Below are 16334 nucleotides of genomic sequence, written 5' to 3'. Positions count from 1 at the left end.
TATCTAAACATGTGGAAATGGCTTTGGAACTGGGTAATAGGTTAAGTAGAGACTGAAAGTTTTAAGGTTCCTGCCAGAGGCCGGGCATGGTGGCTCAAGCCTGTAATCCCAGCACTTTGGGAGGCCGAGATGGGCGGATCACGAGGTCAGGAGATCGAGACCATCCTGGTTAACATGGTGAAACCTCGTCTCTACTAAAAATACAAAAACTAGCCGGGTGAGGTGGCGGGTACCTGTAGACCCAGCTACTTGGGAGGCTGAGGCAGGAGAATGGCCTAAACCCGGGAGGCAGAGCTTGCAGTGAGCTGAGATCCAGCCACTGCACTCCAGCCCGGGCGACAGAGCGAGACTCTGCCTCAAAAAAAAAAAAAAGGTTCCTGCTAGAAATATGAATGTTAAAGGCCCATTTAGATAAACTGGAAGTCAAACCTGATGAAAAGGGTACTTTAACCAGACACAGGAAGAGTGTGTCCAGTGTGATGAGTGTACACCATATTATAGAGGAATATAAACAAGAAAACTAGTTCCTTGATTGGGGAATACATGGCTCTTAATAACAGCATGGTAAGTTTCCTGATTACATTGAACAATTGAGACATACCAAGAAAAGCCAAGAGTACAAAATCAAGTTATACTGTGAGAAAACATTGCTTTTTCTAGACCTTGAAAATAAACATTTCGGCCGGGCACGGTGGCTCAAGCCTGTAATCCCAGCACTTTGGGAGGCCGAGACGGGCGGATCACGAGGTCAGGAGATCGAGACCATCCTGGCTAACATGGTGAAACCCCGTCTCAACTAAAAAATACAAAAAACTAGCCGGGCGAGGTGGCGGCCCCTGTAGTCCCAGCTACTCGGGAGGCTGAGGCAGGAGAATGGCCTAAACCCGGGAGGCAGAGCTTGCAGTGAGCTGAGATCCGGCCACTGCACTCCAGCCCGGGGGACAGAGCGAGACTCTGCCTCAAAAAAAAAAAAAAAAAGAAAAGAAACATTTCAGTGTCAGGTCATAACAGCAGAATTATAACCAGAGAAAAAGTTACAGGAGTTGACAAAATGATGGAAGGAGACAGTTATCATCATAGTCAAGGGAAAAAACATACCTTTTCAAAGGGATAAAGAACAGAAGGCAATAAGTATGGCCTGCAAAATGGAATTCAGTAAGGTACCACAAAGGTTGAACTCCTGGGATATTAATCTGAGATGTTTCAAGAAGACACGGATTTCACAATTAAAAATGAAAACCTTTTGCAGTTTCATTAAGAGCAAAAGAATACTTTAAGAAAACCAGTAGTAGGCCGGGCGTGGTGGCTCACACCTGTAATCCCAACACTTTGGGAGGCTGAGTTGGACGGATCACGAGGTTAAGAGATCAAGACCATCCTGGCCAACATGGTGAAACCCTGTCTCTACTAAAAATACAAAAATTAGCTGGACGTGGTGGCGCTTGCCTGTAGTCCCAGCTGCTCGGGAGGCTGAGGCAGGAGAATCGCCTGAATCTGGGAAGTGGAGGTTGCAGTGAGCCAAGATCTCGCCACTGCACTCCAGCTTGGTGACAGAGCAAGACTCTGTCAAAGAAAGAGGAAAGGAGAGGAGAGGAGAGGACAGGAGAGGAGAGGAGAGGAGAGGAGAGAGAAAGAAAACCGGTAGTAATTATAGTCTATCCCTTTGGTTCTGTAGCTTCTTCCCAATGTCAAACTAGTTGATCATAAATATCAACCAATCTTTAGTGGTGATTTGTGAGATTTTTGGTACACCCATCTCCTGAGCAGTATACACTAAACTCAATTTGCAGTCTTTTATCCCTCACCCCCTTCCCACCCTTTCCTGTGAGTTCCCAAAGTCCATGGTATGTCCCCAAAGTCCATTCTTATGCCTTTGCATTCTCATAGCTTAGCTCCTACTCATGAGTGAGAACATACGATGTTTGATTTTCCATTCCTGAGTTACTTCATTTAGAATAATAGTCTCCAATCCTATCCAGGTTGCTGTGAATGCCATTAACTCATTATTTTTTATGGCTGAGTAGTAGTCCATCATATATATATATATACAGTTTCTTTATCCACTCGTTGAATCATGGGCATTTGGGTTGGTTCCACATTTTTGCAATTGTGAATGTGCTGCTATAAACATGCATGAGCAAGTTTTTTTTTAATCACCACTAAAGAACTTACTTATGTAGCCAGATACCTGTTCCCCAAGAACCTATGGAGAAGAAAAAATTTAAAAAATAAAGAATAAAAAACAATAACAGCAGGAACATTATTTGATAATCTTCCTGGCTCTGATTATAATAATCAGTGCTCTCCAAATGTTTTTACAATCAAGAAACAAATACACAATGATAATATTTATACACTGAAAAAAAAATCAACCAATCTGCCAAGGGAAGGATACCAAACCTTTTGATAAAGTCAGCTTCCTGAATTGCTCACCCAAATATGTATGGGATGAGGTTCTAATATCACTTTGGATTCTTCCCATATATCTAGTTGACATAGTCAGCAATTGTTTCAGTTAGTGAGAGTGGCTATATTCTGCACGGTAGACCTTAAAGGATGTTTGGTTTGAGTAGTGAAAGTTTCTAACAAAAGAGGAAGCTTGAACATCTTTACATTAATGCAAAACAAAAACAAATCTTAGTCAATGAAAAAGAGTCAAATGAAGTCTTGGTGCACCATCTTGGGAAAGCTGTCTACTTCGTGATGCCATCTGTTTCTAAGAAAGATTTCCCTTGGATATTCTCAATTTTAAGTCACCTATAGGTTGACAAGTCCAAGAAACCAAGGGAGCTCTCTTTAGTCCAGAAACGTGAACTCAAGGCTAAAGACACTGAAGCTTTACTGCAGTGTTGAGTAGTAAGAAGACCCTGGTATGGTTTTTTTCAGTGAGACTCAAGGGCAGTTTTTCTCTAGTGTCATCTCCAAAAGACCCAATCTTTAGGTTCCAGGTGATGGAAGATCTGAATATTATCAACTGGTGGTTCATAGAAAGCCTACTTCAACTGGTGGACATGTACATTTGCAAAATGCATCAAGGCCTTGCATTATTGAGTCACATCAACGCTAACAAGTACAGGGGATACACAATGTTGTATTATCAAAGGAATAGATACTACAGTAATTATTTCATAAGGGGTTAGTTTGTGTTTTCCCATAGAGGTTAATCTAATTACCATTAAGGCTAGTGGTAAAAACTTTTGACCAAAACAAACCACTTGACTCTGTTAGTTTAACTAATTTTAGCTTCAAGATACCATTTGTCCATTCAACCTTTCCAGAATCATGAGGATGATAGTGCAATTGGGTTTGAAAAATCTTATTTATTAACTTATCCTATAAAGTGAATTGTCCAACAACTTTCTCCAAACCTGAATTTGTGGCTGTAATCATGGTTTATGTGGAATATTTTGGGTCAACAGTGTCCTTCTTGGGCACCATTCTCCTCAGCAGTGCACGCTCTGCACGGCAAATGTCACATACAGGTCAATGCGCATCCTGACGTTAAGAAAGGATTACTGTTGGGGTTTTGGGACTCGAACTGGCTTCCCTGCTCCTCAACTTGCAGACGGCCTATTGTGAGACTTCACCTTGTGATCGTGTGAGTCAATTCTCCTAATAAACTCCTCTTCGTATATACATCTATCCTATTGTCTCTGTCCCTTTAGAGAAACCTAATACAAATTCCCCACCTCAATATGTTTCTGAAACTGAAGTGATGTGATGCTAGATTGAAGAGCTTTTCAATAATATGAAAGTTATGTTACAACTTAATATTAAAGTAAACATATATTTAAAACCTCTCTCTGGCTGGGCACGGTGGCTCACACCTGTAATCCCAGCACTGCGGGAGACTGAGGTAGGTAGATCACCTAAGGTCAGGGGTTCAAGACCAGCCTGACCAACATGGTAAAACCCTGTCTCTACTAAAAATACAAAAAATTAGCTGGCATGGTGGTGGGTGCCTGTAATCCCAGCTATTCAGGAGGCTGAGGCAGGAGAATCACTTGAACCCAGGACGCAGAGGTTGCAGTGAGCCAAGATCACACCACTGCACTTCATCCTGGTCAACAAGAGCGAAACTCTCAAAGGAAAAAAAAACCTCTCTCTGTGAGAATCACTTCAACAATTAAGGTATTCCATGACTTCGCATGTAGTTAAAATAATCATGTGATGATTTATTTATATTCTGGGAAAATATTTATTTTAAAATATTCATATGCAAAGAAAGGAATCGGTTTGAGGAAGCCAGACCTCAAACCATTTGAAAACTTGTTTGAAAGCAGGGGATTCAGGGGGTCCTCCTCACATTCATGAACGGGGAATGACACAGAGTTTGTAATGTGGTGGGATACAGCCAAACCCAATATTTGCAGGACTGAGGTCGATATCCTTTGGGTCAACGAGAGGCTTCAAATTAAAATGCTGCAAAATGGCAGCCAACAATAGAAACAACTCCATGCGAGCCAGGCCTTCTCCAGCACACACTCGTTTTCCTAGAAGTAACAATGGTATTGATGAGACACTGAAGGAGTTTCAGAGACACGATGCTGTCAACAGTGAGACTAGGGGAAGCAGGGAGGAGGAGGCTGTGGGCAAATGGCCATCACAAGGCAGGACTCACCCCTCTCTGTCTATTAAAAGAAGCACAAAATGTACTTGAGTGGAAGAATACCAGCGACACTGACTAATTCACGGACCAGCCTTCATCAACCTCAATTATCCAGAGCTCAACTACAAAAACCAGTGTTAAGTTGGGAAGACCGTGTCTGCCTAGTAAAGAAGGCACCCCCAGTGCTCACCAGTTATGCCTACAGGAGGGAAGTAGGGCCCTGTTAGAAGCTGGGGCTCCAGCATTGGGTGTGAAAAGTATGCAGTTGGTTGTGTGATCTTCCCACAACAATCCCTAAGATGAGGCCCTGGGAAGGAGGACAAGTGCCTCAAAGAGAGTCACTGAGTCACATCCCAGGAAGGCTTTGATGCTTCCTGTGATGATTCTAGGTAACCAAAGGTTAGGTTTTGTTTAGTAGCTCTGGTTTACAATTAGGGAGAATTGGATAATATGGCTTTGAGAGCTTTTCACTAAGTCTTGTTAAAATAGAAACAGAATTTAGCTATGAATCATGTAAAATATCTAGTCTTTGGGGAAAAAAAAATCCACCTACAACACTTCATTCCAAGGATTGCTGCTGAAAGATGTTATGTAACTTCCCTGAATAGGGAAGAATACATGTGGGTCATGTTGTCAATAGAAACAGGGCACACAGTGAGGTTCCGGGTGTCAGTGGGTGCCTGGGACAAGGGCAGAGCACACGTGGAGTGGTCATGAGGAGTGTGGGCTGCTCCTCTAGGGAAGGTGCTGCCTCTGATCTTTCTCACCTGCGGAAAATGGCTTGAAATAGTCACTGTACTTGAACTTCCCATTTTCATCCAGGAAGTGTTCTGGCTTAAACTTTTCTGGATCAGGAAATTCTTGGTTGTCATACAAAACAGAGTCCAGAGTTGGCACTATGACCGTGCCCTAGAAGAAACAAAAACTGTCTCAGTGAGCCATGTTAACAGAATGTGGGCTTTCACCTGGAAACCCCCAGTGAAGAATGTTGTTTTGAATATTATGCTATAGAAGATAGTATATTTTCAACTGAGGGAGTTGCTTAGTGAAGGATTAGATAGAAAGCAGTCAGGGGTCAGGTCTAAATGAAGATGAAAGCCCTAATCTCACAGGATTAACCCCAGAACTGGTTGTGATTGTTCCTGGCATTAGAATTCACTACAGTCCCAGGCATTAACTGCTGAGGCACTTTTCCAGGTTTCCTCCACCTTTCTGGTCACCAGGCCAATCTGAGCACTCCTGGGGAAGCAGCACTCAACAGGGTGGGAGTGGGGGGCAGCCTCTCCACTTGGTGAACCCTGCCAAAGGGAAGGGTCTTGGGCCCCCATGCTGCTCCCTGGCATGAAGGCGATCAGCTGATGAGATGGTGTTCATGCTGTGTGCTCCAGGCTCACACTGGACCTTGGGGATGACGTATCCTCTGAAAATGGTGTCTCGAGTTGCTTCATGGGGCAGGTTGGAGGGCACGAGGGTGATGAACCGCTGAATCTCATGCACCACAGCATCCATGTAGGGCATCTCTTGCCTATCCTTGATGGCGGGGATTCGGCTTGGCCCAATCACCCTGTCAATTTCTTCATGGAGCTTCTCTGCCAGGATATGAATGGGACAAATTTAAGGGATTGGTTCATGGCCAGTTGGACATCCACCCATCATCCACCCATCTATTCAATCACCCTTTATCCATCTGCCCACCTACACATCCATCCACCTCTCCATCCATCCATCGACACTCCATCCATCCACCAATCACCCACCCACCCAACCATCCACCCACCCACCCAGCCAGCCAGCCATCTACCCTCCCATTCACCCACCCACCCATCCATCCAACCACTCATCCATCCACCCTCCCATACACTCACCCACCCATTCACCCTCCCATCCACCCATCCACCCATTTATCCACCCTCCCATCCATTCATCCACCCAACCACCCATCCACCCACGCACCCACCCACCCATCCATCCATCCACCCACCCATCCATCCATCCATCCATCCATCCATCCATCCATCCATCCATCTGTCTGTCTGTCCACCCCCATCCATCCACTCCCCTACCCAGCTAGAAGATGTTTATGGAGCATCCTAAGCAGTGCTTAAGTTTCCCTAGGTCCTTTGCATTACTGGAAAATTCTCCAAAAACTTAGTAAGAGCTAAGCTCTACGAGGTTATTTACAGGATGTTTGGCATCCATTATCTTAGTTGATGACGGCTTATTCAGTTCTCTTCATGTAATGAGTAGAAGATAATGAAAGTGTTTTGGAAGTTTCTTCTGGGAGGGTAATCTTTGCATTGATAATTACTCCAGGCTTGTTTACTGAATGCTTCTGAGTATGAAGGGAATTTACAGAGCAGAATCAGACATGCGGGGTCTACTTCTTGAAGTCTGAAAGTCTCTGTCTTTCTGACAGAGGTCACAGCTGCCTTGGGCAAGTTGCCTAGCCTTCCCGTATTTGGAGTTTCCCATGGAACATCATCATATGTTGAGTGAAAAAAAAACAAGCTGCAAAATGTTATGTACAGTACCCAGGTGAAATATTAAACACATACAGCAATAATATGAATATTGTGCTGATAATTAATAACTGTTAAAGGTGCAAAGCCACACAGCAATTCTGGAGCCATCTCTGGGGAGAGAGGTGGGGAGATGTGAGGAGGTGGACTTTGGCTGGCTCTGTAACACATTTTCTTTTGAAGAGTTCTGACATAAGTATTGCAAAATGTTAATAAATGTTAAATTTGGCAATGGATATATGCATGTCAATCATATTTATTTTCCTTTTGTCTATATTGGAACCTCCTCATAAATAATGATTTAAAACATTTTTTGAGTCCATGGTTCCCCTAGTGCAGAGTAGTTGAAAGTTCTCTTATAATCGCTGCAGATCCATGCAATGATTCCTTCCCTAAACTTTTGGCTCCTTGCCCCTTCATATTTCCATGTGATTGAAAAAGCAGAGGCCAGGGATGGGGCATGTTGGCCACACCTGTAACCCCAGCACTTCTGGGAGGCCAAGGCAGGAGGATCACTTGAGCCCAGGAGTTCAAGACCAGCCGACGAAACATAGTAACAACCTGTCTCTACAAATTTTCTTTTTTTTTTTTTTTTGAGATGGATTCTTGCTCTGTTGCCAGACTTGAGTGCAGTGGGGCGCGATCTCCAATCAGTGCACCCTGTGCCTCTGGGGTTCAAGCGATTCTCCTGCCTCAGCCTCCCAAGTAGCTGGGACTACAGGCGCATGCAACCACACCCGGCTATTTTTTTGTATTTTAGGAGAGACGGGTTTTCACCATGTTGGCCAGGCTGGTCTCGAACTCCTGACCTCGTGATCACCTACCTTTGCCTCCCAAAGTGCCAGGATTACAGGCATGAGCCACCGTGCCCAGGCAAAATATTTTTTCTTTTACATTTTAATCAGCTGGGTGTGGTGGTGCACACCTGTGGCCCAGTTACTTGGGAGGCTGAGGTGGGAGGATCAATTGAGCCCAAGAGGTAGAAGCTACAGTGAGCCATGACTGCATCACTGAGCCTGGGCAGCAGAGTGAGACCCTGTCGCCTCAAAAAAGAAGAAGAGGAAGAAGAAGAAGAGGAGGAGGAAGAGGAAGAGGAAGAGGAAAATAACAAGAAAAGCCAGGGTCTGACCCTGGGTCCATCACATGTCGACTTTCTTGGGGGAAATAACTTCATAGCCTATAATTCCTGCTTTCAGGAACTGATGAGCCTTAAGACCACAAGTGACCATTAGCAGCAGCTTTGTGAGGAGGGCGGCACACACCACTCCGGCTGTGAACTGCCTCGGGCAGAGGCTGCCCAGCCCTGTGTCCAGCCCAGCGAGAGGCAGGGGCTCTGGGACCCGGGGCAGTCTCCAGCCAGGCTGCAGCTCCCTTTCCTCCCCTTTACTTGGAGCCAGCCCTGACTGGCCTGTTTGCACGCGGGTGCCCTCACATCACCTCTATTTGGTCCAGATGGGTGCTTCTCAGGGCACGACCCTCTGCCCACCTAGGCCCAGACCCCTCACACCTCCTCCAGGCACAGAGTCCCAACTGCCCCAGGTGCCGCTGGGAGGAGCCCTGTGGAAGGAATGACGAGGGTCCAGGGCAGCTGTAGCTGCTTCTTCCTGGACTTCCCTCCTCACATCTGCATTTGAGGAAGACGCCCTAGCAAGGACCCTCTCCTCCAGCTCCAACCTCCCCAGCTGCTCTGCCTAGAAGACCAGGTCTTACTCGGGGGAACTGGGACATTATCTTCTCTGTCACAGATAAGTTATTTATGGAGCAGAATGCAGACCCTGCCACCTCTCCACTCTGGTGTGGGGATGTTTTCTGCAACCAGGGGCTTCTTCGTGGGGTATGGACCAACCAGTGTGCAAGAGTACCAGGTGTCCAGCACAGACAATAACATCTCCCCTCAAAGCAGTGCATCCAGCCATCTCACCACATCACCATGAGGGTTAACAAGCAGCTTCGAACAGAAAGCTGCAGCCTAAAACGTGCAAGGCTGGCCATCCAGGGAGGTGCAGCCGTATGCACGGTGTCCCTCCAGTCACTTGCTTACCTTCGATCTCAGGGTATTTCATGAGAATCAGGAGCCCATATCTCAGAGTGGTGCTGGTGGTCTCTGTCCCCGCAAAGAACAGGTCGGCCACAGTCACGGTGATACCGTCCATTGTGTACAAGGGCTCTGCACTGTGTTTTTCCTGTGATGCCAGAGACAGACAGGAGGAGAAGGGGCTGCTTGTCTCCTTTCAGCACAGAACCAGCCACCTCCCAGCTCCACAGGGACACAGGAGACAGTGTCCAAGAGGCTGTCCCAGTGGAACTGTGACTTGGAGCTGTGACAGACAGGGTCGTCTCCACCGCACAGCCATGGAAACTGAGGCTCCCTGGAAACCTGCTGAGGGCAGGACAGGGCTCTGTCTCCCTCAACAGCATGAGGGCCACCCTGGGAGAGGCGACATCCCCCTGATCTTGGTCATAGCTCAGGCAGGAGCTAAACGACTCCTGCTGACCCCTCCTGCTACAGGGCTAGTGTCTGCTGCCATGAGGGGCCAAACTGGTGGAGGAGATGCTCAGACAGTTCTGGGAAATCAGTGTGGGCTCCACATGTTGTTCTTGAGCCACAAGCCACAGGAAAGGACAAGACAAGGACACCAGAAGCTTCTCCAAGCTGGGAAGGAGGCAGGGGATCAGGGTCCTGAGCGGCTGCAGGTGGATGAAGCTGGGGAGGGCTGGAAGTCTTGCACCTGTGCACAGTTGGGGAGCACATGCCCACAAGGAAGGCCGAGGGCTTCTCCTCAGACAAAATGCAATTCTCAAAGTCTGTGGACTAGAAAGGGTTGAGCAACGGGACCTGGAGAGGGCTAAGGGGCCCACCCACACCACCCCAAAGCCCCAGGCCAGCTTGGCAGCCAGGCAGGCTGACTTGCGTCCAGTGGTCATGCTGAAGCCAAGAGTGTGTGTATGAAACTAAGAGCGTGCTGCGCTGGAAGGCCTGGACACCAGTGAGTGCAGGTCACACTGTAAATCTGAAATCGTGTGCTCCCTGCCCACCCTGGAGAGCCCACATCATGGGAGGGCCGAGCCTACCTTCTCCATTTCCACAAGCAGGCAGTCGGTGAGATCCTGGGGGCAGTTGGGGTCCAGAGATTGAAGGTGCTCCTTCACCCTTTCAGACACATACTCCTTTACTTCAGCCACATTTTTCATGACTTTTCTATGGCTTCCAGGCAAGAAGTATAGTAAGCTGGGGAAATTATTGTAAAGCTAGAGAGGGAAAAAAATATTTTACTATTTTCTTCTGGATGCAACATAATTCTGTGTGTTGGAACAACAACACATTCTCCAAACCTGAATTTGTGGCTGTAGTCATTGTTTATTTGGAGCATTTTGGGTCAACAGTGTCCTTCCTGGGCACCATTCTCCTCAGCAGTGCATGGCAAATGTGCACACACAGGTCAATGCACATCCTGACGTTACGAAACGGGGTGCGTAGGGCCCCAGAGATGTCTCTGGGAGTAATATTTAGGATGTCTAATCAAACACCCTTTGAAGCTATGTTCTTTGGCTTTTGCAGTCCTGTCTATCACATATAACCTGAATTTTCCTTCTTTTTCTAATATAAACTATACAGTTGATGATTGATGAAAGAGGAAAGTGGCTTCACCTGGAGCCAGGGAGTGCTGAGCAGTTGGAAGTTCTCATTAAACAAATACATCAGCCTCAGAAACTTCTCATCGTTGTAGTCAAAATGCTTGCGGAAGAGGATGTCGGCTATGACGTTGCAGGGTGCGCAGCCGATGAGGAAGGTGGGGTCGAAAGGCTGGCCTGGAAAACAGGCAGTCGGAGTAATCAGAAGATGGACACGAGGAGACTCCTCCACCGGCTCAGTCACCCGCTGAGGTTCACCAAGGCCCGTGAGAAGGTGCCCTGATAACTGGCGATTTACAAAAGATAGTGAATGTCTGAATCTGTTTGAGTTTCCTTTGTTTTTCGACAGTATTTAGGATACAAGTCATGTGTTTAATGGCCACCCTTGCTCCCTGAAGTGTGTAGCTGGAAACTAGAGTTGTAAAACACAGTATCTGTGGACTCAGGGGACCCTCTCCTTGTCCGTAGGTCCCTGTGGTTCAGATGTAGTCTAAGAGTCCCAACCAGGGCTCCCTGCGCCCCTGGTCTGCATGAGGACTGGGCCCTGCAGCAGATACGCACCTTGGGTCTTCCTGAGCGCTTCCAGCAGGAAGTGGGCCTCCCTCTGGATCCGGCTCTCGTTGCCCTGTTTCCCCATCCCATAGTTCCGGAGGGTGGTCAGGGAAAACCGCCGGATGTCCTTCCAGGTAGGTCCATTATTGAAAATAATTCCTAAGGCAGAGGGGACAGGAGAGGGTTATTCCAAGTACCCATTTTGGGGAGAAACGAGCTAGAGAGGGCCTGGGACAGCACAGCAGGGTTTGCAGGGGTGTAAACAAGTGACAGAGGGGACAGAGGGACAGAGAGACAGAGGCATGTCCCAGCCTGGGAGCTGCCAGCACCGGCCACTGGTCAGGTTTTGGGGAGGAGCCTTTCTGGGGCCCTCACAGTCTGCACTGCGGTTTCTTCATCACATGTAGCCTCTCCTGGGTGCTTTTCTTCATGCTGTCAATTTGCCTTCTTTCGTTTTCCTTTCTGCTGAGTCTTCCCCATGCTACATAAAACCATATATGGCCGCTCCAAGAACACCTCCCACCTCTTTCCCTTTCTATATAAGGGAATAAATATTCACTTATTCCCACCCTTATCTCAACGAACTATGAACCTTTTTATTTTCTCCCAGATAGGAACCTTGAAATTATCCCTGTTCCCCTGCACACTCCCAGCCATAGCTCATTTACACCTCAGGGGCCCCTTCCCCCTCTCTCCCTGGCTCTCTGTCCTCCTCTTATCCATCATCACTTCCTCCATAAATACATTTTGGGTACCTCCCACATATAAGACATCCTGCCAGCTCTGGGCATTCTGCAGTAAACAAGGGTCATGTCCTACGCAACTTCATTAGCTGATGGACCACTGACCACTCCTAGGAGGCGCCTGCAGGGCGCTCAGAAAGTGCCTGGCAAAGCTGTGCACACAGAAGCAAGGCTGTCCGGCCTGAGAGGGGCGGGGCCACATGAGATGAGGCGGGTGGGGCAGGGGTGCAGCTGGACTGAGGGCTTCATCTCATCCTGAAAGGTGTGGAGGAAGGACTGAGGAGACAGGTGGGGCAGGGGGCAGACGTGGTCATGTTGAGTGGAGGGCACCCCGAGATGACCCATTTAAACAGCGTTCAACAGGTTAAAAATCTAGATTGGGAACGAAGCTTTCTCTGTTTTATGAACTTTTTCTGAAAGGATGTGTGCAGTTCCCTCGACACATTGTCACACAGACTGTGCTCAGTTTTGTGCTAATAAGGAATATTTCCATCATTGTCCCTCAACGGCCAGGTGCAGCCCATGCCCAGGGCTCTGCTAATCTTCCGCCAGTCTGGGCCCTGTGCATCATGTGAAAATGAAGCTTTAGATCCCCCAGGCAGAGGCAGCGAGGTCCCCTTGGGCCCGATCTGTGTTGATGTGAGTTCCGCTCCCCGCCCTGCTGCCTCAGACTCTGCCTTGGACCCGTGGGTGGCAGATAAGGGCTCCCCGGAACCAGAACTGAGCTCCTCAACCACAGAACCCCAGGGCCTCCAGTAATGCTCCTCCTGTGTTAAGGACAAGGTCTGAGATGGTTAATTTTGTTTTTGGCAACCCCAGAGAAGTAAAACAAACCCAGAATGTAAAAGAAGGAAAACCAAATGCCACTAATTGTGATACAACCACCCCGTTGCCCGCTTCCGGAGACAAGGTTCTGGACGCGGTTCTGGCGCGGGAGCCTGGGCTGGAGCCGCGACCCCCGCCCCCCGCCAGCCCGCGCCCCGCAGAGCGCACGCCAAGAGCGCGAACACCAGCGCCTCCTCTGTGCTGACGGCCTTCTTTATCAGTTGGTTTAATTTTTAGATTTGTTGACCCATTCAGTGTTCACAATGTTCGGGAATGTAGACTGGACACCTAAACAGGGCAAGAGCGCGAGCTCACCATGGACAAACTCCACACAGCATGGCAAAGGTTTTCTGGAGCCTGGTCATCAAAGTTGACTCAGGGGGAACTAGAGGCTTCCATGTGGGACACCGTGTTATTTCTAATCTACTTTGAAACCGAGGGGCAGGGAGGGAGGAAGGAGAAAGCAGCAGCCGGCCGGGTCTGCAAGCAGGAAGAGGGGAGCCGGCCGGCGGCCCCGCCTTGCTGGGGTCTGAAGCCAGGAGGCTGGGAGAATGCTCAGATAAAGACGAGCCAGACCTCCAGACCCCAACCTTCGTCTCCCTAGAGAGGGAACAGGCCGCTTTCTGGATTTGCTGAACTCGGGGCTCTGGAGACAGGAAATGTGGAGGAGACAGCAGAGGTGAGGCTGGGAGACGGAATTTCAGTGGGTCTCTTCTCCCTTCCCGGTCTCAGGACATCCCCCCAGCGGGACATCAGAGGCTCCCTCTCTGGAGGTCACCAGCTGCGCTGAGCAAAGCCCCGAGGCGAGCAGTGTCCGCAGCTTCCGACGCCTCAGCGTGGGTGAGGGGACCTCGGTGGACGAAGCCACCTGTGCCCAGGCGGTTGAACAGGAGGGGAAAGCGCTCCCGGGAGGAGCCTGCGGGCCCAGAGGCGGAGCGGGGCGTGGGGGGGGGACTCCTGCTCAGAAGCAGCCCCGCCCATCCCTGTGAACTCGCCCCGTCGCTGAGAGGCCCAACTCCTGGGCGACTCAGGGCGCCTCGCGCCGCAGGCAACGCGCGGGGTTCATCGCCCGAATCCTGATATCATCCTTCGGATGCTGTTCCTGTAACATTACTGTTAGTTTAGTATTTGGCCATCGCCGACGTGGCTGGCGCCCGTAACTGTCCCGGGGCGTGGTGTGAGCCCCCCCGCCCCGTGCCGGGGACGCGGACTCACCCCTGTCCCTGTGCGCTTGGAACGCGGGGATGTCGCCTCTGCCCGAGAACTCGTCCTTGTAGTCCAGCAGCACTTCCCTCACCGCCTTGTAGCCGTGCACAACCACCACGCGCCGCGAGCCCAGGTACAGCGTGAACACCGGCCCGAAGCGCTGGGCCAGCTGCGGAGACCCGAGGCTGGAAGTCAGGCCCGCGGCCCGGCGAGGAGGTGCGGGGCTCTAAGCCACACCCCTGCCAGGCGGGTATTGCTGTTGCGCTAGAGAACCCAGAGGGATGTGGGGAAAGGCCGCCTTTGTCCAGCCCCGGGGGGGAGACCCTCCCCACAAGAGGCTGCTGCGTCTGCAGGGCGCGCGGGGGGCTCCAGCTGCCCCGCACCCCACCCGCCTGGATTCGGGCAACTCCGCGGACTCCGGCTCAAGTCCCTTCCCTAAGGCGCGCCCACCAACCGCCCCGTTGCCCGCTTCCGGAGTCGAGGTTCTGGACCCGGTTCTGGCGCGAGAGCCGGAGCTTGAGCCAGTGCCCCGGGCCCGCCGCCAGCCCGCGCCCCGCAGAGCGCACGTCCAAGAGCGCGAACACCAGCACCTGCTCCATGCTGAGGGCGTTATCAGTTCATTTAACGTTTAGATTTGTTGGCCCATTCAGTGTTCACAACAGTCGTAGGCGGCAGGTATTGGTGCCACACGGGCTGGCCCAACACTTCACGTTTCAACTTCTGCTTTGGCAAACACAGGCTGATGCCCAGCGGGTGCGCATCTGGCCGCCAGCGCGGTTATCCCGGCCTCGCAGCAGCCCGGCCTCGCCGGCCTCCCCATCATCAGCCCCGAGGACGAGGCACCGGCGGGGGCCTCCAGGGCCTGGCACACGGGCTCCGGGCTCCAGTTGCACCGCAAGCGACACATTTTGAGTGTCGCTCCAGGATGCTGTCAATTCAGTTAACTCACAACAGGCTGGTATTGAACAACCACAATTTGTCTGCAAAGCAGTTGAATACACACACACCAGATCCAATTCCTGAGTTATTCTCCCTAAAATCAACACTATTTCTCTTACCTGGCTGAAGGACTTGGGAATATTCTTCCATTCCAACTGGTAAAGGTTCCCGATGATGGGAAGTGGGAAAGGGCCTGGGGGCAGATTCCAGCTGCTGTGCACCTGCTTCCAGATGGACACCAGCAGAAGGACAGCCACCCACACCAACAGGGCCACGGTGACTCCCAGGGCAGACATGGTGCCGCTGGGGTCCCGCTGCCAGCCTGGGAGGACAATCCTGTGGAAACGCAGGGCTTTTTATAATGTGTTTTGAGAAGGTGGGTGACCCACCAACCAATGCCTTCTTCCTTCTCCTGTAGCCCAGATTATTAGTTTATTATTAGCTGCTGTTGGCCATCGTTTCGAAGGCTGATTCCCGCAGTGGTGGCCCCCAGGGTTTCCAGTCAGTGACCTGGTGAGGGTGAAGCTGGGCCATGTCAACACCCTGGTTGCTAGCACCTGTCACTGTGCCAGCAAACACATCCAGGGACATGTTGCCAACCCATAGTTAAGAACGTGGGGTGAGGGACTGTCCTGCCCTTTGGCACTGGTTGGACAAAGGGGAACTCCAGCTGTATTGCCATGAATTTGTTTGGAGTAGGGTTTGATGTAATACAACATCAGCCACATGCTAACCCCCTCTAGACAGGGTACCAGCCCTCCTGGTGCAACAGCCTCTTGATGTCTGATGAGGAGGTTTGTCTGAGTAGCTCTCAGTAGTATCTGAATCACCACCTGCCACATGAGTGGGGCCAGAAGGAAATTCAACATCGGAATTCTATTCCACTTTCTCAAATTAACTGGAAAATTCCATGAAAGAAAAATAAAAGGAAAGAAAGAGTCGACCAATTCTGAGAAAGTTAATCTCTGTTTTTATTTTTTTAAAGTGTTTATATTCTGGCTGTAGAAAACCAAGAAAAAGTTATTCTTTGGAATTATTCCACATTTAAATTCTTAAAAAATTACATTAGGGTTTTATTGGATTTGTTTTACATTAGGGTAAATTTGGAAGACGATTTTAAAGATATCTTGTCTTTGTTGATCCCGGGACACAGTAGAGCTCCACATTGACTAGTTTCTTCTTTCATGTATTAATTATTTTCTTCATACAGGCCCTCTTCCACCTTCTATGAATGTAGTCTGCAGGTAATTTGTGGAGCTTTTTGTGTGTGTGTGGTTAGAATGAAGAGAATATTTTTCATTCTGTCTT

The 16334-nt window shown here is 49.5% G+C and overlaps 2 protein-coding genes across 2 annotated transcripts in view; both read right to left on the bottom strand.

Annotated features, from left to right (window-relative positions):
- LOC115900306 (basic proline-rich protein-like) overlaps positions 1-16334 on the bottom strand; it is a 165354-nt gene that overhangs the window by 43211 nt on the left and 105809 nt on the right. The gene's annotated exons all lie outside the window — the stretch shown is intronic.
- LOC104680852 (cytochrome P450 2E1) lies at positions 4150-15350 on the bottom strand. Its single transcript, XM_010386937.2, has 9 exons — positions 15146-15350; positions 14097-14256; positions 11323-11472; positions 10778-10938; positions 10201-10377; positions 9170-9311; positions 6011-6198; positions 5377-5518; positions 4150-4493 (listed from the first exon to the last, which is right to left on the bottom strand). Exons 1-9 carry the CDS (start codon positions 15320-15322, stop codon positions 4309-4311), a joined length of 1482 nt encoding a protein of 493 aa, XP_010385239.1. The 5' UTR covers positions 15323-15350; the 3' UTR covers positions 4150-4308.

The sequence above is a fragment of the Rhinopithecus roxellana genome, chromosome 11 (assembly GCF_007565055.1).
Source record: "Rhinopithecus roxellana isolate Shanxi Qingling chromosome 11, ASM756505v1, whole genome shotgun sequence".
Lineage (NCBI taxonomy): Eukaryota > Metazoa > Chordata > Mammalia > Primates > Cercopithecidae > Rhinopithecus > Rhinopithecus roxellana.
Note: the sequence above shows the minus strand (reverse complement) of the source record. Positions and strands in the feature narration are given on the sequence as shown.

What these genes read in the sequence shown, in the direction of transcription:
- LOC104680852 (XM_010386937.2), bottom strand. Translation starts at nt 15,322, where the DNA reads ATGTCTGCCCTGGGAGTCACCGTGGCCCTGTTGGTGTGGGTGGCTGTC. An exon ending in CCAAGCGCACAGGGACAGGG is followed by an intron (nt 11,473 to 14,096) that starts GTGAGTCCGCGT and finishes CCTCTGCCTTAG; the next exon opens with GAATTATTTTCAATAATGGA. An exon ending in TTTCAAGCCATTTTCCGCAG is followed by an intron (nt 4,494 to 5,376) that starts GTGAGAAAGATC and finishes TGTTACTTCTAG; the next exon opens with GAAAACGAGTGTGTGCTGGA.